The sequence below is a fragment of the Dreissena polymorpha genome, chromosome 4, assembly GCF_020536995.1.
Source record: "Dreissena polymorpha isolate Duluth1 chromosome 4, UMN_Dpol_1.0, whole genome shotgun sequence".
NCBI classification, from domain to species: domain Eukaryota; kingdom Metazoa; phylum Mollusca; class Bivalvia; order Myida; family Dreissenidae; genus Dreissena; species Dreissena polymorpha.
The window spans coordinates 14,597,751-14,620,372 of NC_068358.1; the positions used below are offsets into that span (position 1 = coordinate 14,597,751).

At 35.0% G+C, this 22,622-nt stretch overlaps 1 protein-coding gene across 4 annotated transcripts in view; it reads left to right on the forward strand.

Moving 5' to 3' along the window:
- Positions 1-22,622, forward strand: part of LOC127877845 (protocadherin Fat 1-like) — a 173,417-nt gene that overhangs the window by 93,079 nt on the left and 57,716 nt on the right. For all 4 annotated transcript variants that reach the window (XM_052424130.1, XM_052424131.1, XM_052424132.1 and 1 more), the window contains exons 5-7: positions 10,306-10,623; positions 10,999-11,215; positions 20,197-20,336. In XM_052424130.1, coding sequence (XP_052280090.1) covers positions 10,306-10,623; positions 10,999-11,215; positions 20,197-20,336 — 675 coding nt within the window. The remainder of the gene's footprint in view (positions 1-10,305; positions 10,624-10,998; positions 11,216-20,196; positions 20,337-22,622) is intronic.

Genomic DNA, 22,622 nt, shown 5'->3' on the forward strand with positions numbered 1-22,622 from the left:
ACATTCTGTTCATTTCTCAATGTCATTTGCGTGTCCATGTCTCTGAACTATTCACCTCCATGGACAAAGCCACTGACTTGCATATGTGTTCCTTAATGACCTCTGGTCAGTCAGTCAGGTTGGAGTGACCTGAAAGTGGCTGCTGCTGACCATATATAGAAATCTAGTCATACAGTGTCAAGTTCAGATGACAGCTTCATCTTACTTGAAGGGATGATCATTTATCATGTTTACTATATCAATGTTCTTGTGTAGACCAATTCTGAAGATCACATAAAAATCTATATAAAAACAACAACAGGAACAACACAAATGAGTAATAAACACATTTTGTGCATGACAAAGTTTATTAATAAAACTCATGAGTAATTTGACAGTCCATCGGAGCTCAGCTGAAAACAGCTCTGTGTTTTTCGGCGAAGCTGTATACGCCAGCTTTTCACCTTACCTGACCTTTGTAACTGTCCAATAAAATTCAAATAAAACTTCTCGCGGCTAGTTCAGAATGAATAGACTTCATTTATTCCAAAGGCTGATTTGAGCATTCCACCAGAACATTGGAAACATGTCCGCATCTTTGTAACACTGTTTTACTGCGTGTTCAGCATGAAACATTTTTATCTCTAATGAAAAGGCTTAATAGATAGAACAGTTTTACACTCAATCTCGACATCAATACAGTTTGTGCGTGCACCTTTTATTATGCCCCCCTTCGAAGAAGAGGGGGTATATTGCTTTGCTCATGTCGGTCGGTCGGTTGGTCAGTTGGTCGGGCGGTCGGTCGGTCGGTATGTCGGTCCGTCCACCAGGTGGTTTCCGGATGATAACTCAAGAACACTTGGGGCTAGGATCATAAAACTTCATAGGTACATTGATCATGACTCGCAGATGACCCCTATTGATTTTGAGGTCACTAGGTCAAAGGTCAAGGTCACGGTGACCCGAAATAGTAAAATGGTTTCTGGATGATAACTCAAGAACGCATACACCTAGGATCATGAAACTTCATGGGTAGATTGATCATGACTCACAGATGACCCCTATTGATTTTGAGGTCACTAGGTCAAAGGTCAAGGTCACAGTGACCCGAAATAGTAAAATGGTTTTCGGATGATAACTCAAGAATTCATATGCCTAGGATCATGAAACTTCATGGGTAGATTGATAATGACTCGCAGATGACCCCTATTGATTTTGAGGCCACAAGGTCAAAGGTCAAGGTCACAGTGACCTGAAATAGTAAAATGGTTTTCGGATGATAACTCAAGAATGCATACGCCTAGGATCATGATACTTCATGGGTAGATTGATCATGACTCGCAAATGACCCCTATAGATTTTGAGGTCACAAGGTCAAAGATCAAGGTCACGGTGACCCGAAATAGTAAAACGGTTTTCGGATGATAACTCAAGAACGCATATGCCTAGGATCATGAAACTTAATAGGTAGATTGATCATGACTCGCAGATGACCCCTATTGATTTTGAGGTCACAAGGTCAAAGGTCAAGGTCACAGTGACCCGAAATAGTAAAATTTTCGGATGATAACTCAAGAAAGCTTTTGCCTAGGATCATTACACTTCTAAGGTACATTGATCATGACTCGCAGATGACCCCTATTGATTTTCAGGTCACTAGGTCAAAGGTCAAGGTCACAGTGACAAAAAACGTATTCACACAGCTTTTATACTTAAAGGCTATGTTCTCATATTTATTTCTTACTTCCATATTCCTGTCAACATGATAACATGTAAAAGTATAAAGAGCAGTGGAAGCGTGGCCTCACTCTAACCCTTTCCTTGACAGCCATTTAGCCAATATAAGCCTCTCCAGTTACCACAAGACCTAGCTGCTTGCTGACCAGTGGCTGATAGCCATCTTATCAATATCAGTACCCCATCTGTACAGGCATTATTGGAAAAACGCTGTTTTATGACCCTCATTGCTTTTGAACCTGATATTCTCATATAAATGGAAATATTATTGAAAAATACACAATATGAAAGTTTAAGCTAATAAAATTTCCTTTCCTGTGGTGTAAACTGTATGTTTCTACCTTAATCAATTGGTCAGTTATAGTCATGCAAAGTTGACAGTTGTGTGTTTTACTGCGTTTCAATGCAAATCTACCTCTTTGGAAACGCAACCGTCATTGCCTTTAAACCTGATTTTCTCATAAAAGTTGAAATATTATTGAAAAACACTCGATATGAAAGTTTTAGCTTATAAGATTTCCTTTCCTGTGGTGTAAACTTATGTTTCTACATTATTTTATTAATCAGTTATAGTCATGTAAAGTTGACCGTTGTGTATTTTACTGGGTTTAAATGCAAATCTCTTTCCAGCTCATATAGAAACTTCGTGAAGTTGGTGTGTTGAATCAAATACAAATAATTATATTTTGGAATATTTTTTTTTTTTCTTACTTTCCAAACTACAATTCTTCTTTCTTGAATATTTTTTTATTTTATAAATTCATTCTGCAAGCCTCAAAATTCATGTAAATTCTTATAAATAGCTATAGAAAAACATAGAGTTTCTCAAACAACTTCATGCATTTTCAAAATCAATTGTATTATTTCTTATAAAATTCGTACAATACTTGGTATTTCTATTACATTTATTCATCAAATGATTTATAAACATTTATAGATACCGGTAACAATTTAATTGGATGTTGCATAATGTGCCATGAATATTCATATAATTAATTTGCATTTTGCATTTTATTACCGATCGAAATCCGGCAATGTCGGCGTCTTCAATAAGTCTTCAGTTCGTGTATTTATTTGCAAAATTCAAATTTTAAGCGGCTACTTTATTATCAAATACTCCAGTTTATAATCTGATCGCCGACATATAACTTTATAACCCAGAAGTCGCCGACAAACCCGTGTATTCGTGTACCAAATTACAAAACGCCGAGGTAACATGGCACGCGCGCCAACGTCATCTGAAGACTACTGCTGCGTCCATAAACATGTTTATTCAAAGTGTCTAGAACCCGTGTTTCTTATCCCTAAATGTTAGATTAGCACGTGCGCTATTAATTATTATGTTGGTCAGTTCAAAGGCATATTGAAGACTGCCGACTGCGTCTTTGTTGTATTGCCCAATCAAGCACCGATAATCCAATATCCTGTGTATTACGAAACACAAACTTTAGATAAGCACGTGTCGTTTGTAAAAACATTTGAGTGTACATGCCATTTAACATAAAAACATTTGAGTGTACATGCCATTTAACATATCGATGTAATTCTCGTTTATGATCTCGGAAACAAACATTTACGATATAATGGAATCGAACAACAATAAGAATGAAATCGATTTACACCTAAATCATAATATATCTCTATGGAACGTGTTTATTTTTGCGACATTTTTAACGAGTTATTAATACGTTTTCGGAAAATGTCAAAATTAAATACGGTTCGAGAATAGCAGCTATTTTAGGACATTACAAAATGCCCGAAGCGCGCACATCCCGGAACGTGATTTACGCATGTCAAATGGTAAACCCTCGTCTTGATTGGTCGACAATTGTATCAGAACTTTAGATAGCAACATTACCGGATGTTTACTCGACAGTTTAGAAAAATGATGAACGCAGGTGTATATGCATTTCTGTTACACTTAAAACGTCATTTTAAGCATTTAAATAGCAAATTAAATTGTGCCGCGTAAAAACGCGTATATATCAGGTAATAGATAGGGAAGTAGAAATGCGTAGATAACAGGGAATCGATACAGGCGTAGATATGCGTATTTGACAGCGAATCGATAGGGTTGTAGAAACGCGTACCTGTCAAGGAAAGGGTTAATGCATTGCATCTTAACCCACGAGGTATCACGGGTCAGTTTGCGGTTAGTGTGTGGTTTATTTACAGGTCATAGCTGCGTCTTCGAATACGCTTATGTGCTGACCTGAGTTCGCGGCCAGTGAAAGAATTGTTATATAATATAGACGCTATCCGTTAACTAGGTGAACTGGAATTTTCTTTAGACCAGAAAGATGTTAAATGAAGATATTGAGCGATATTATTATGGTACAGTAGATTTCGCTTAATGGAATAGCCCATTTGTCACTTCCAAATATTCAATTATCCGGAGTATTCAATTATACGGAATCCATTATATTTCCAATGTTATCAGTAACCGGGTGTAATCCTCCTGGAAATTGTGCTTTTCATACATAATCAAAACATCGTTTCGACACATAAAGCGTTAAAAAAAATAAATATTGGAATTAAATATTGAATCCATTATAAATATAATATAAATGTTTTGTTGAATTCCCAAATGAGAATACAAATTTTGTAATCCAAAACACACTTTCTAGCTTTAAATAAAACGTCCGCATGTATTTCCTTTGCCGCTAACAAAAAGGTAGCGAAAACTATGCAGCAATGTACAATGTCACGCCATACGGTGCGTGTAATGATTTTTCCCATTTTCATTTTATTGCTTACCCAACGCTTACGCTAGCAACATCTATTGCTCATGTATTGTCCTGGTAAAAAGCTCGCGAAAATTAGCGTGGGTGTATTATACACTGTCAAAGGAAAACTTTGTAGCGAGGAGAATGCTGTATCTTTGACGTTACGCTCTTTCCAGTAGTTTAGTATTGAAACGGATTATGTACTGTGTACTGATTTACCGGAAAATCTGGTAAATACTGGATTTAATTTTGGTAATTTTGAAAACATGATCAGCAGTGTTAAGACTGCGATGTTTTGACAAATGTGCGTGTTTGCGATTGTTCGACAACATGTTTAGATATGATTTACTGTGACGCAGTTGTGTAGGTTTATAAACACGAACTGAGAATAGAGTGTAACATTCCATCACCTATTGCAAACTGTCGAGCAAGACACGCCAACAGTTTGTTTCTAATCAGCAACACACTCTTTAATTGTTTTTTAAGCGACAACAAACGGTTGAAGTGTGTTACTCGACAGTTTGCATACGAAAGTTTGCACCTGACTGCACACCAGAGACTCCAGTGTTTGCATTGTACTTGCTCGCATACTACACCTGTTAGTCACGTGACACTTGACAGACGCTGCATACATGCATAGTGTGAAATGAAAACAAAGGCAGTCGATTGAGCGTGTCTGTCAAAATCGTCGATACGATGCGTATCCTTGGAGATTTGTGACATTCTTTGCTGGATTATTGTGTGGATTATAGTGTGCAATAGAAAATTGGCTATTCAATTAACCGAAATATGCCATATTTGCTATCAGAATATGAGGAGTTTTTTCAACGGGAAGAGATGCAAATGGTTTGTTTTTTTCAATTTCTATTCAATAACCGAATTATTTGATTATCCGATATTCAATTAAGTGAAATCTATTGTATGTCAATAATAGATTCTTAATGTGTTTTCAACAATACCGTGATAACTATTATTTTTAATCAATTTAACAAGAATTATTCCACTATATTAACTAATGTATTAAGCATGAGCTCGATGATTCTCAATACTATTAATAATCAAATCAAATAGCAATGCCCGACAAACCACTAAAACGGGTTTGTTCGAAGAACGCGCATATAAATATTTAAAATATGTACGAATACTTAGCGTGTGGCCGGTTGACTCGTATGTTAAAATTTCACTTCCATTCTTCTTTTGGTTTTCTGTTTCGTATCTATAGGTTTATGACCAGCAATACGTAATAATGTAAAATAAGCCGCGAAAACTCCGCGTAACATCCCGTACTGTGTGTGATGCAGCTAAGAACTGCACAGAAAAAGATATTCGCTATTCTTGATCTCATTTATTGAACTCTTTACCTTTCACAAACTCCAACAACAATCAACGCAGTATATCTTTTTTTAAAGATATTTCTTGTTATCACTACTTTCTCATTTTTTTAAGTTCTTCTGTTTTGTAACAGCGTTAAAGCCTATCATCTAGAAGCGAGTTTATTTGAAAAAAAAAGAACACCAATGTTTTCCTGAGCAATAATCACAGCTCATGTTTTGTGTGTGTATTCCCTAGAACCACAGTTTGAGAACCAAGAAAGGGAATAATTGCAGAAATGACACTCTTAAGAAGATGATTAAAGCATCAACAGTTTTCTTTCCTCTGAAAATTGCTTCTAAGGTTCCCCACAAATGGTGTGAAAATTTGATTTGGGAGTGACAGTTATGTCTAGAAAGTTGTTCTGCTACATTAATGGGGAATTGATCTGTTTTAACTGTACAGAAACATTCAATCTTGTGTGGTGCCCCAAGGGTGCTGTAGAAACTGATATGTGATGTTGTGTTATACATTTGAGTTGCGTTCTGAGAAAACTGGGCATAATGCATGTGCATAAAGTAACATCCAAGATTAGCCTGTGCAATCTGCACAGGCTAATCAGGGACAACACTTTACGCTTTTATGACATTTTGTGTTTAAATGAAGTCTTTTCTTAGCAAAAATCCAATTTAGGCGGAAAGTGTCATCCCTGATTAGCCTGTGCTTCACATCATGTAGAAATGAGCATTTCAGAAGTGTGGGTGTTTGAAGTGAGCATGTTTATGCTATTAAGAAAATAAAAACTTGAAAAACTTGAAAAAATTGACTGACATCTGAACTCAGGCCATACTGGTGCACAGTTTTGTTCTTATATCAGTTTGTTGAAAATTTCAACATGTTGTAAAAAAAAAAAATTGTCATAAAAAATAGAGCCTTTTTGAGAGAGATAGTTCCTCACTAGTGGCTAGGATATCAATTTAGTTCAGACACCAAACTTGCAATATTACTAAAAACTAATTGCAAATGATCTGAAAATAGTTGGTAATCTGTTTGCAAATTGCATTTTTGTCTTGGGAAGATTTGTTTGATGGTTGGTGGATTTTATATTACAAGCACGCCTTCACAACTTGATGGGATTTTGATGCAATATCATAGTATTTGGAGGTGCTAATGCGATTCCTTATTATTATTGACTTGCAAGAAGCTGGCTAAAAGCAAAGATTTTCTTCCATATTAAAAAAAACAACACATTGTTGGTAGAAACTTTAAAACCAGCCACTTTTTAAAGGCTAGTTTCAAGGGTTTAGGAACTTCTTGTAAAATTTTGTTGAAATTGCGTTGTTCAATTAAACATAGGTGTCTCTGACAAGAAAACACTGTTGAGTTTGTATCATTGGTAAAACAAATACTTTGTGATTTATGAATTTGGATAATATATTGATAACCGCATTGGGGATCATAGTTTAGAACTTTATTTCAATGCAAACCACCAACATCACAGTCTTACAAAATCAACGAAACAAATCACTTTCATATTTACTATAGCTTGTCACTCTCCTTCAAAACTACTTTGCTAGCCATTGGTTGCATATATATTGTTTCTTGTTATTGCCTTTGTGTTATTGATAGTTGCTGTTATTGAAACTAAATTTCATTGAAGGTGTTCAATTTTAAATGGCTGTCGACATGGGAAAATGGCATCTTGATGAGTTCTACATGCCACACCCATTTTTGGGTCACTAGGTCAAAGGTCAAGGTCACTGTGACCTCAAAACAAACAAATCTGACAAGCTTTCATTTATTCAAAACTGCACCTGTAGCCGAGCGTGGCACCCGTTATGCGGTGCTCTTGTTTATTTCTCATGATAAGTCATGACAACATGGCTTCAAATAAGAAAATTGTACAAAATATTTCTGGCTTCTATTTATTTCAAAAAAGTAATGATATACATAATATATGAAAAAGAATAGCATGATAAGGCATGAATACATTTCTTTCTGTGAAATTTACTTGCATGATAATAATTTGACATGTAAAAAATGGCTATTATTGCTTAATATGTTTTGGCCACTATTAGGCCACGACTTTTATATTTCTTGGTTTACAAAACCGCCGACCCTAATTTTTGGAAAATGGGAAAAAAAATAAAATCGGAAAATCGTCTTTTTTTATATATTTTATTCCCGACCGCACTGAAAAACGAGCGAAACGAGAAAAAAAACGATCCGGTTTGAGAACGGTTGCGAATAAAATCAAGTAAGTACAATCAACGATTGGTTCACATATATTACAGAGATCGGGATATTTTTCAATGTGACACAGTATGTACCAGTCCTTTTATGGGCACTTCTCAAAATTTATTTAATTACAGACAATAGGAAAATCAGCGTCAGTAAAATGTCGACCGCATCAAAATTTATTTCCGAGTCTGTGACGCAACTATATTGTTTAACATGTTTATTATATTAAACAAACCCGATATTATAGTAGATGAAAAAGTATTACCTTGCAATTTGATAATTAGTATAAATAATCCAATAAAACACTGCCATTATTTACGATATATGTGTTTAGGAATTTTGTAAACACGTCCGCCATAGTTTATAAGAACTGTACAGAAAGTTTGGAAATCGGAACAAATCGGTATATCTCGGAAAATCACTGCTAATTGTATTTGTCGTTTTAATGCTTAGGGCCGAGTAATTTCGGCAAATCGGAACTCAACTTGCGTAAAATACTAGCTCAATTAACCGTTAAACTCCGCCTCTGTTCTCTGCAAAAGATTCGAAGGCGGAGCTATGCACGTGCTATTATTAAATTGGAGGATTGCAATTGAGAAACAAACGCACGATTGGTTCGGCATGTTGATTGCTAGACAAAGGAAGCCAATTTTGTCGGCGCGAAATTTGTCGCTTTATTGCTTCAGACAGCAAGCGGCTTTCCTTTGATGACGTCAAACTGTCAATTCACACAGACTGCACATTTTCGAAAGACTTTAACTGGCTCCTTGTTTACAATTCCAGTAAAAACACTTGCTAACATTAAACTTTGGATTAAATTATCAAAATAAAGCAAAAGCCAAGTTGACAAATATGATTGTATTAATTCGCGTCAGTTCAAATAAGACGTTTTGCGTTGTAAATCAACGAGTTTTCATGACAACAACAACTTTAACAAACATTACCGCGACGACGAGGGGATCGATCTACCTCGATTTTTTTTCATGGACGATGTCATAAGTCGAATAAGAGCAAACACATACTTTGTGTATGAGTAGTTTATCTTATACAAGATTTATGCAACGGGCATCGCATTGCGTAATGGTGCGCATCGAATTACGGAAATGAAGCGCAGTTTTTCGTTTTAATGGGAGAAGAACGCATGTCATTTAATGGAGTGTTTAAAATTGCCTGATGTTACAAAAGGTGCTTTTAGGTGACTCATTTCATTTGAAGATATAGATGTGTTTCATTTCATTGCATAATTTGATTTTTCGTCTCTGTGTTAAGGTTATAAAAGATATGATGTCTTTGTTCTGATGTTATTAGTATTAACTTATTTTTCCAATGATGTTTTTTTTTTTTTTTTTATTTCGACCGCCCGATGGACCATTTTCAAAATAATTTTTGTAAACCAATAAAAAAAAAAGTCGTGGCCTTATTGGGCCAAATAAATTCTTTATTACACAGGAGGCGGCTGAGTAAAAGCGCCAGAATGTTCTACTGTTTAATTGTATATTCATTGAAGCAAAACAATTCATTAGCAATTCTTTATTGTGATGCAATCTCATCAAAACCATCATATTAAAAAAATATTTTGAATTTAATTATAAAAAATATAAGAACCTCACTCTTTCTTGGTGAATTTACAAAAAATCAGCACAAGTTTGTTTTTTTACCCTGTGGAGCATCCTCATGTGCTGTCTTTGAAGTCTACCTTTCTGTAGATTCTGCTAATTTGTGAATTGTTAATGGACGGGATCTAATGAGCTTTCAACAGAAGCATGTGGGCATCAAAACTAATTTTGCAAAAAAAATTGACAATAAAAGATGGACACATAGGGTTTTGGAAATGGTGCAAACACAAGGGGGCTGTTGTTGGTAGCTGGTGAATTAATTTTAATTGTAGGCCTATCAGTTTTAGACAGTGTTTGAATTTATAGTAAATGGTGCAGTTTTTTACTGGTGGAAAATGTCTGAAAGCGAAATTTTTATTTTTATCATGTGGCTGAATTGATTTGACGCAATTTCATGACATATGTTGTCATTTTGGAAAAATAGAACTTTATCAGGTCATGAAAAAAGTTGTTTTCAGTACATTAAGTAATGATATTGGAGTGTTTATTGTTTGATATTTATCTGGTAACTTGAATACCTGTCAAGTAGCGATTTTACCCAGAATACACTTTGATTCTGTGTTCCTGTTTTTTTATGAAATTCACACACTTCTCAGGCATAACCAGATGAATTATAATCTGAAAATTAATTATTGTATATATATATAAGCCTGGAATTGATAAACGCTTTAAATACGGTATTTTTGTATTTCCAGGTGACTGTTACTGACCAAGGAGAGCCACCTCTAAAGTACGAGACTCGAGTTTTCGTCACGGTTGAGGACAACAATGACAACAAGCCAACCTTCAACCAGCGTCTCTACCGTCTGCAGGTGCCCGAAACTCTTCACCATGGCAATGACATTGTTGTCTTCCAGATCCTGGCTTGGGATGACGACGAGGGACTCAATGGGGAAATTGAGTTTGAGATCCGAAGAGCAAAGGATGATTCTGACATCTTCACCATTGACTCGGAGTCAGGGGTCATCTACGCCACTGATGATCTTACATTCGGGGATGTCCATCACTTTGTTGTGAGTACATAGTGATTAATACTTGTAAATGTTATACAGGTTTCAATTATGAGTACATAGTGATAAATAATGGCCAATGTTTTACAGGTTTTGATATGTTACTACATCCAGATGGTTGCTGTTTGCTTTCTTGAAGAACCCACATATGTTATCAAAAGCTATAACAGGAAACAATATTCCCTTCAGTTTCTATAAAATGCAGATAGTTTCCTGCAGACATATGGTTCTCAATACAAATCCCATAAATATCCACAAGAAAGCTGCTTACAGACTAAGTTAAACCATTTACAACTTCAAAATATGTTGTCATCTCTTTGTAAGCATGAGATAGTATTACTTTGATGGTGCTACTAACTGCATGTGTGTGTTCCCCAGGTACGAGCCTCAGACAAGAGTCCCAGTGAGCCCAAACGCTCCACTGTGAAGGTGCGTATTGAGGTAGTGGAGCAACTGAAGAAGTCTCCAAACCCGCCCAAGTTTTTAGTGCCGTATCTCATGAAGCGTGTGATGGAGAACGACCGGGTCGGCCATCTAATTGACCTGATACAGGCCCAGGATCTGGACCGGGATGAACTCTTCTACTCCATTGTTGGTGAGTGGAATGTCTTCTTGGAGAAAGCTTATGTAGTATATTGTAAAACGATTATTGAATAAGGAAGAAAGATGCACAGGATATTGGAAGGATTCTGAGCAAAAGAACATCACAATTCATTGTTCAAATTCTGACATCCCTCAATATTTATGTTCAAGTTGTCAATTCTGAGATTGATGGGAGTTAAACTCCTTAAAACATGTAAGTTTTACTGTGTACATACTCAAAGGGATACTGTTTAAATTATCCCATTTGTCACCCAACCCTTCTATGTCCGCCCCTGAAAAAAAAGAGAAAAAAGTTTGTGATGATCTAATATAAGTTGTTTCTCTGTTATTGGTGAATACTTAACACAGTGACATAAGATTATACCACTAATAATTGATGAAACAAAAGCACACAAGTTTCAATAAGAGTTACTTTCCTGTGGCTTACTAAGATCTCCAGCTCTTGACATACTGTTGCTCTCCTGTGTATTTCCAGTATCTCCATGTCTTGACTTGACACACTATTGTAATAAATCTTTCTTTGGAGGGTCTTCTTTGCCTCTCCCTAACTTTATTATTATTATTATTATTATTATTATTACAATAGTTGCTCTCCTGGGGCTTTTACTAATATCTCCAGCTCTTGACATACTGTTGTAATAAATCTTTCTTTGGAGGGTCTTCTTTGCCTCTCCCTAACTTTATTATTATTATTATTATTATACCACATTTATATAGCGCCCTTTTCATGCTCGAGATGTGCGTTCAAAGGCGCTTTACAGTTTTTCCCTGATCACTGGGTCATAAGTCGTCCGTTTACATCTTGGTGCAGTATGCAGCCACGGCACATTGGCTTATTTCCCTCACAGCTAGGTACCCATTTATACACCTGGGTGGAGAGGAGCAGTTGTGGGATAAATTTCATGCTCAAGGAAATTCCAGCGGTCAGGGCGGGATTCAAACCCGGGACCTCTCGATCCCTAAGCCAACATCCTACCATTAGACCACTGCTCCCAACTTCACAAGCAATCTGGTGCCATAGAATCAGAGAATCTTCTTATATACTGTGAAACCATTTATTTTCGCCAGTACGAAATTTCGTCATTTTTATAAAAATGACGTTTTCGTCAGCACTTAAATTCGCCGATTCCTGACTTTAAAAAAAAATGCTTCAGTCAATATCCGATTTGTTTGTCTGAAATATATCGCGGTTGCGATAAATCGTAGTAGGGAAAGAGGGAGGACACATGAGAGTCACTTGCATGAGGTGGGGCCTGTTTGTCACATGTCAATATACTAGTCTTTTGTTATCAGTAATTGGCCCCCATTAGTGTATCATTATTAGCTGAATAAAAGTTAATGAGTGTTCGAAACATTATGAAGCCAATTGCCAATTGGTGGTATTCATTTATTATCATCGCCAAACTAATAACAATCTTACCTTAATCAGCGCAAATAAGAGAAGATAAGAAGATTATTTGTTAAAATTAGTTTAAGCAAACTATTTGGTCAATTTCAATAAAGTTCAAAGAGTTTTGCATCGTAAATATTTGATCACTTTAAGTACAATAATTTTCTAAAGTGTAAAATTAAAAGTGCATTATGGGACAGGGGTTTCATAGGGCACAGTTCAGATTTAATTGTAACAACCAATGGATGAATGAGTTTAAATTAGATTGAATGCAATAGGATACAAAGCAATGTTTTATTGCGTCATACTCAGTCATTCGAAAAACGTGCTTTCTGGGGATTTCCTGAAAATATAAGTGAATTTTTGTAAAAAAATACCCTATGTTTGGATGGAACTAATCGTCATGATTGCTAATTTCTCTTTATCTGCTACGTTTTCAATTGCTACAAGTAACACTGGTTTGAAAAATGTGTCGTAAAGGCTGTCAATAATTAAAATATTGATAGCCCATAAACGAAGCACAAGCTATTTTTACATCTGTATTGTAGTTAAACGCAAACAACCAAACACAAATCAATATGTTCTGTATAAATTTGTAATCAATGCGGAAAATGTATATAAGTCAAGTGTTGATCACAAATCATCAGTTTTTAATTTCGTTTATTGTCTTTGATCCGGATCCGCTGCGTGGAGGCTGTATAATTTGCAAGAACACAGAAAAACACAAAACACACAATGGGTAATAAAGCTGTTAACAATTAGCGCGAATTATTACTTTTATACCTAAAGGAAGTCAACGCAGTCGATACAGCTGAACTGCACTCGCGTTTTAGAGCAATGTCACGTGCCAGTTAAATACACTGTGTAATCTACACCCTTTTGTGTCAAAACCGGATTAATCTTGATTACGAAACAGACGCTGTATGTATGCGTGGATTACGTTGGATTTTAGGGCCTCATGCCTTTGGTAATTCAGTCTTTATAATTTGTTCTAATATGGGCCATAATTGTTTGTTAGGATCTTGAATTCGTCAATCGGTCAACTGACGGAATACACGAAAATTAATGCCTGACGATTAATAATGGTTTCACAGTAAGTGGTATCTCATTCAGATATCCAACATATCTTAACTATCCAATCAGGGTTAATAAGCCCTATGTAATGTTTAGGTGCCATGTTTATGTGTCTCTAGTGTCCCTGTGAGACAGTTGTGCCAGTTATTTCAAAGAGAATTTGAAGAACATAATTATGAAGGTTCATTAACCCAAGTAATCATCATTAGTATATAGAGAATACTAGGTTAGCGTTGAATACAGAGAAGTTTATGTTGCGAGGCTTAGAACGCCGGAAGCGCGAGCCTTGGCGAGCGCTTTCGGTGTTCGAGCCGAGCAACATAAACTTCTCTGTATTCAACGCTAATCCTAGTATTCTATTTATCCCATTTGATTTTTTCAACGTGACATTTAACATAAATAGATCTAATAACCTTAACAATAATTTTAATTCAGTCATAAAAGCGCTTAAAATCTAACAAATGTAACCATGCGTAGTGATATACATGTATTTGTTCTGGTACGCAAAATAGTCTTTAAAAAATTCACACACAAACTGTAAAACAAGTAAAAAATATCACCATATGCCTACATTCAATTTTACGCAGTATGCGAATTTTAACACATTACGACCGCGAAAAGAAGATTTTACTTTACTATAATTCATTTTATTTTCGAAAGAAAATGATCAAATCCAATATGGCGGCGATTGCTCCTGACAAAATGCTGTCGAGTTAACATACATGTACACCATCGACGACCTAGTTCTGGCTACCATAACTTTATGTCGCTTTTTATGATTTTTGACTGGCGCGACTTTGTACAGGTCTTTCAATACTAAATAAACTGTACGCTGAAGTTTCTTTAGCTATCGAAGACCTTGACAATTTTGACGAGTAAACAGACAATTGCAGCGACTGACACTTTATTTGACAAAATATACAGGGCAATACGTTTTCCGACTTCGGACGAATTTAAGGACGCGCAGAACGTGTTTTTTATAAAATGTTATGGGTATGCCGTGTGTGATCCGATGCATCAATGGCGCCCATGTTAAAATCATTTCCCCGAGAACAGGGAACGACAAAAGTACAAACATTGAAACAAAAATCAAAACACGTAAGAACTAGTATCTTACCTTTAATTATCCTTTAAAATCCATCTAATAATCCATTTAACTCAATAATTGACGATTTTGCATCTAGGGTCTTTAATAATTATTTTAGCATAGTTAAATAAAGACCCTTATGCCATTCTATCACTTTATTCAAATGAGTTTATGAACGCGATAAACTTTCTTCTTCGTCACACGCTACGTCATGTACTCTACATTACTGCTGTTCAAATGAACCGGAGCAGTTTATCTAATAATAGCCGTTGGTAAACTCGGTTGCATTTGCAGATTTCTGCATACAAACATAATTATGTTTAAACTTGCACAATGTTTTATTTATCTATGGTAAATGCCCTTATTGTACGAGAAAATAATTTAATATATAAATACACAAAGAATGGAAAACATTCCAGTACACAACAGATAAATAAGTAGAAAATACCCGTGTACAAAATGGGACGTTCCCAATTCCAGTGTGGTGCTATTTTTACCATCTTATACTTTACACAGCTCTATGCCTAACGTGAATTAAATAGGAAAGCAAACATAGCAGATTATTCATGAACTGTGCGATATGTGTATGGCTTGTTGTACATTCTTAATATTTAAGTTAAATGTCAAAAGTATATGCTTTGGTTATAAGCAATGCACATTACACGAAATAAGGAAAATGTGATCAATTGACAATTCAGATATGTCGACATACAGTACATGTAGAAAAAATGTGAAATAAGTCGCGTTTATAATAAATCGTCAAAAAAATGAGGAAAATGACGCAACAAGTATGCCATTTTATGACGCCATCAATCAGCTGATTCATTATACGGATGGCGAAAAATTATGTCATATGACTAGTTTTAAAGGTTGAAGGTCGTATAATTTTGAAGCTTAAGTTTTGTCGACTTTGTTATAAATAAAAAAATAACAAAACAAAAATCGTGTAATTTCATATTTTATTTCAACATTTCTTTTGGTGAATATGTCAGATATATGTTTTTCTGCAAAATGTGCACATTTTCTTCTAATGGGTGACCTTAAAATTCGATCAATGAACCAAACAATATCGACCTAATTTTAGCGCATATCGCATGACGTCATTTAAAAAGTAGTCCGTGCACGCGACAGGTATATTCCACAGTGTTGAATACAAGCAAGTATATCCCGCAACGTGTTATACCGTCAATGTCGCTGTGAAAATGGGATAAAAGATGTTGAACATCGTCTTGAATGAGATTTGTTCTCTTGCTCTATTATTGTGTGGGTATGAAAATAACATCAAAGCAAACGATCATATATCTTTTATTTAAAGGACATCAACTACAAGATAGTAATTTTGAATTTTCATTTTTCTTCATAGGAATGAGTATTACCACTTTTCCATGAATTTCCTTCTATCATTTTTCCTGTTCTTAAACTAATCAGAATTTTAACATCAGTTATCTGAGAATGCACTAGCCTCATAAAACCTTCACTATCCAAACCAATAATCTTTGAACATGTCTTTAAATGAAAGCTGAAAATAGAAACTGCAATTTGTAATGCCATTATTATCTTTCAAAAGATTAAAATAAAAGTTTTAATTTTCTGATAGTCTTGCATTTTATATGCAGATTTAAACACTAAAACATATTTTCATGCTTATGACTGCTTCTAAAAATAAATTGTATGAGAAACTTTCCTTAAGGAAGCAAACTGTTAACATTTCTGTGCATTTCTAGTACCAATGACTGTCAGTTGTTTCCTCCAAGAATACATGAACTGTAGACAGAGCTGAAACACCTGTTGTCATTCCCCACCCACTATCATTCCCCACCCATTATTATTACAAAAGCCCCTGCACCTTACTGATCCCTGTGTTTTGAAAGGGAACTCAAACTGACAAAAATGTTTCCACATGTACACTATCATAAGAAGGCAATATTATTGCTTCCTTAACAACCAATTTTGTAATTGATTATGCAAGGTAGCTTTATCCAAAAGCGCCTTGTATGAAAAAATAGTAAAACTTTATAGTAATTCCATTGTTTCTCTGTCAGTCAGTTAATCTGTCCGTCAACACTTTTATGTCAGCTCCAAATCTCTCATACCTGTTGATGGATTTTAATGAAACTTGCCTCAAATGATAAGGGCATCCATACAATATGCAAAGGTGTGAGGCAGTCATGCCAGCAGAAGGTCAAGGTTGAACATCGAAGGTCAAAGGTTTAAGCTGCCATTTTCTGTCTACACCATATCGCCTGTATGTTTACAGGATTTTCAGTGAACTTGCCTCTAATTTTGGTCTTTTAGGCACTTCAAATGGACCACCAGTAACTGTTTACAGAGTTACTCATCAATACAAATTTATTTAAAAACAATATCAAAATAACCCTGCTAAAATCACTTTTGTTTGTGGATTATTAGCAGTCATCCTTGTATCTAAGCCAGTTTCTATGTAAACTGCAATCCAAGGCAAATAGAGTCCTGTTGCACTCTAATTAAAATGTACACACACTAAATTCTCAATGTAAACATCAGCTGAGGTATTTTATTTGTATAATAGAATGCTTTGCAAATATGAGCAGATGTGTCCTTTTAAATGTTGCTGGGTTTTTAGGTTTAGATGTTATCTGAGATGTGAACACATCTATAAAAATATATATTTACAAGCTTCAATAGAACATAGCTCGCACATGCATACACTTGATGGTGAAATAATGGAAATGATGAGCTTGGGAAACAAAACCAATTATGGCAACATCTGAATATTGGATTTGGGAGCATGTGTCACTTCTGCAAGTGCAGATGGCAGTTTTTTACACGTGGTTCTGGCACTGTACCATGATGATGACCGTTTGGTTAGTCAACATGCCGAAACAATCTGTAACTGACTGATGTTATTTTTTGTGTGGAAGTTATTATTAATGAAAAATGTAAATTTAAATCAACGTTTTCTAGTAATAATTTATGAAGATGATCAGTGTTCAGATGGCTGAAAAGAACTGTCATTCTTTATGCTGACATATAGTTTTTTGATTTGATAGTTTTAAGAATACCAATTGAATTTTAACTCTACATTTTGACATCCTGTATCTTCATAAATAAAAAGGAATTTTGGCATCAGCACATACGTGAATATTAAATCACTGATGAAGGTCCATATATCTGCATAACTGTAACACATGATATTTTTAAGTTCCTACACAATCAATGCATCTCCATCTAAATGGTACACAGTATTGTTTGAAACTTTTATTCAAAAATATATTGAAGTTTATTTATTTTGTTAAATCAATTCCATACCTTTGAAAAGATAACCAAGAGAACTACCAAATTGCTCATTTCATATAAAAATTACTTTGCAATTGTGTAACTGGTTTGTTTATAGAGGTTGCAGTCTAGACAATCGTCATGTTGTTTAATATTTGATACTGTCATAATGAAGACATATTAATCTTCCGGTCTGGGACATTATCTGTCATTGGAGATGGCACACAATCTCATATTTACAGAGAATTGGTGTCCATGTTAATCGAATGACACTTCTCATTGTGTGTTTTATCAGCAAATAGAGAACAAAAACTCCTATATAATAGAAATAGATTAAAGAGACAGAGCAGGGAAGATAATTATAGAATCTTTCACATATATCAAATTTGGCCTTGTGGTGAAGTTTCTGTTTGTGCTGAAGTTTGCAATCTTTGAAAAAACTTTTATTGCATCAAAATATATTTCCTTGACAAGTGTCTTAATGTAACAACAATGTTGGAATGTTGAAACAGTAACAAGATTTTTGACTGTCCTTGTCTAGACTAATTGATGATTTTAATTGTTGATGAAAGGACAGGGGCATTGCAATTGTATGAAATTGCCCCCCTTGGTGCAAAAAGGTACTGTGTGACATAGTAATTAAATGTCACATGGTTCCCTTTTTTCACCAATGGGGTAAATTTAAATAATAAAGCGTAGCCATTGTTCCATATTTCATGAATTCCATTTTCTTGAAAGATAATTGTAATATTCATGCATATTTTGATAAATATAGGTATTTGACATATTTTGTTCATTTGCAAGATGTATTACATTTTGGGAATGTTCTATTCAAGGGTAAAGTGTGTTCCCCCCCCCCCCTTTTATTTGTTAAAAATAACACCCCTGATTAAAATTTGAACATCCTTGTTATTCGGCAGCGTCAAACAGGTGGATTGTGGTCGATAACTTTTATTTGCATGGGCCAATCTAAATGAAGCTAAGGATATAGCAAGCTTGTAGACTGGATTGCATTGTTGCCATGTTTGTCAAGGTCAAGGTCATTGTGACTTTAAATATTGAAAAACAATTTCATCACAATTACTTGATTTTCAATGGAGATATTTCACTCAAATTTTGTGTGAGGTTGGTTATATAAGGAATTAACTTGAGATTGCGTTTGGGGTCAGGCAGGCCAAGGTGAAGGTCACCTTTACTTAAAAACAACAACAACAGAAAACATCTTCAAGCATGGAGATCTAGCTCGGGATTTTATTTAGGACGTGTTTAGTCAAATGTAAGTTCAATATTAGCTTCAAATAGAACAACATTTAGCTCATTAACTTTAGTATGAATAAGGATGTCACTCTTACATTGTATGGTTTGGTGGCATCAGTTGGGTCATCATATGGTCAATGTCACTGTTACAAAAAAAAATCAACAAACATGTGGTTTCAGTTCAGTACCTCACTAAGTAAACAATATGCTTTTTATGTGCTGATCCAGCAAAGAGTTAAGAAACTGTTTATTCTGCACATTTGGGCTTCTCATCTGCTGACTGTTGACATAGAAGTTGCAAATGTGACTCAGTGTTAAAAGATAACTTCAATTTCCTGTGTTGTGTTTTATTCACAATGAGTCACCAACCTCAAGGTCCTGTTTGTTCAACCCTTAACAGGTGTTTGCAGCAATTTCAATTGCATATTTATCAATGAATTCAACTAGTTGTTTTGTCTACTTGAGGTCAAACAATTTCATTGAGGAAAATGTTTATGGGTGTGTGTCTTTTGAATACAATAATTATTTTCAAAGATAATTATGCACAGAATGCCCCTGCAAACATTGTTTTAATTTAATATTTTTAAAACATGACACACATTCCATTGCAATTTATGAATTTGCCCCTATGAAGTGGGTGATATTTAGAATGGTACTTGTCCGTTCGTTTGTTTGAATCCTCTTTAAATTTTATGTGGCTGAATTTTAATGTAGGGATTGTTGTATGCAATTAATTTATTATAATGACCAAACCCATTCCTTTTGTAAAATTGTTATGTTCTGTTGCTACCGCGCTAAGTTTATCAAGTTTAAAGCCAAAAGCTGCTGAGTTTCTCAGCAGCTCTGGTTCATTGGCTGAATGTTAGTATATTTGACGATGCTTATAAATGAGTCCTTTTTCCTTTTTTAGATGGAGACCCTGACCATCAGTTCTACATCGGTAAGACCGAAGGAATTCTCATGGTGGCTCGGCCCCTGGACTGGGAGAATAAGAAAGCATACAACCTTACCCTGCAGGTCACAGATGGAGTGCACAACGACAACTGTACGGTAAGAATTCACACTTAATTTACTGTACGGTTAAAATTCAGACTTAATTTACTGAACAGTAAGAATTCTGACTCAATTAAATGAATAGTAAGAATTCTGACTCAATTTACTGTACTGTAAGAATTCTGACTCAATTTACTGTACTGTAAGAATTCTAACTCAATTTACTGTACAGTAAGACAGCATTGTTGTGAAATATAGTTTATTATGCACATAAGAACATATTTTGCTGAATGTCTTTGCCTTTCTGATCTACCTGATCTACATTGGAAAAAAGTATTAAGCAGAACAAGAAACCAGGTTAATGCTTTTTAGCTTGAACATGTAATCCACTTATATTTGTTTAAACATTATCTTAAAGAGCATCAACACACTTTGTTTTACATTTGCATGCTCTTATAAAAATGTAATATATCAATAGTTTAAGATGATAATGAAGATATTTTACATAATTCCGCACACGCTAAGCTTCTGTAATGGATTTTTAGATTGCATCTAATGTGTGCATCATTTAACAAGGCTACAAACCACTATATCTGCCGACATACAAACTGGAAGTTTGCCCTGGAATGCCCTTTAACTGATTGTTCTACAAAAACAGGCTGCAAATCAATACTTAAAACTAGATGACACCATGTAGAAACATAAATAACTATTAAATTGTAATTTTCGCTATCATTTGTCCCCATGATACAAAGATTTATAGCTTTTATTTTGTAAGAAACCAGCAAGTGTCTCATAACCCCTCATGGATGTATAAAGTGCTTGTGAGGAATCAATTAATAACATCGCAGTTTGCATAATCAGAGGGCCTATTTTTACAAGAAATCATTCATCACATTTATGAATTGTCTCAAATTATTTTGGGAACTATCCTTGTTTTTGTGAGCTTTATAAGTACCTATGTAATAAATATGTAACAAACATAAAGTAAGAAAAAACAATGAACAAAATTATTCAATAATTCAGTTACTTGCATTAAATTTATGCCAGTAAGCAGACCCAAAATATTACCTTCAAATTACTGAATGTATTGAAAGATGTAATTTTTAGCTCATTTTTTTTTGGAAAAAAAATTATGAGGTATTGTCATCATCTTGGCGTCGGTGTTGGCGTCGGCGTTGGCATCGGCATCCGGTTAAGTTTTGCGTTTAGGTCCACTTTTCTCAGAAAGTATCAATGCTATTGCATTCAAACTTGGTACACTTACTTACTATCATGAGGGGACTGGGCAGGTAAAGTTAGATAACTCTGGCTTGCATTTTGACAGAATTATGCGCCCTTTTTATACTTAGAAAATTGAAAATTTTGGTTAAGTTTTGTGTTTAGGTCCATTTTATTCCTTAAGTATCAAAGCTATTGCTTTCATACTTGCAAAACTTACTAACTATCATAAGGGGACTGTGCAGGCAAAGTTATCTAACTCTGACTGGCATTTCGACAGAATTATGTGCCCTTTTTATATTTAGAAAATTGAAAATTCGGTTAAGTTTTGTGTTTAGGTCCACTTTATTCCTACAGTATCAAAGCTATTGCTTTCATACTTGCAACACTTATTAACTATCATAAGGGGACTGTGCAGGCAAAGTTATGTAACTCTGACTGGCATTTGGACGGAATTATGGGCCCTTTATACTTAGAAAATTGAAAATTTGGTTAAGTTTTGTGTTTTGGTCCATTTTACCCCTAAAGTATCATAGATATTGCTTTCATACTTGGAACACTCGCAAACTATCATAAGGGTACAGTAAAAGGACAAGTTGCATAACTCTGGTTGTCATTTTGACGGAATTATGGCCCTTTTTGACTTAGTAACTTTGAATATATGGTTAAATTTTGTGTTTTGATCCACTTTACTTTTAAAGTATCAAGGTTATTGCTTTCAAACTTCAAATACTTTCATGCTATCATGAGGTTACTGTACCTGGCAAGTTGAATTTTACCCTGACCTTTGAATGACCTTGACTCTCAAGGTCAAATTATTAAATTTTGCTAAAATTGCCATAACATCTTTATTTATGATAAGATTTGATTGATACTTTGACAAAACTACTCTTACCTGACATACCACAATAGACTCCACCCATACCATCTCCTGTGCCCCCTCCTCCACCCCCATATTTTTTTTTTTTTTTTTTTTTTTGCATTTTTTTTCCACATTTTTGGAAGATAATGTAATAAATGTCCACACCCCCACACTATACACCCCTCTTCACTCCACCCCTCCCTCCTTTGTGATTGAAATTGAGAGTCCCTTCACCTTTAAAAAGAAAATAGATGAGCGGT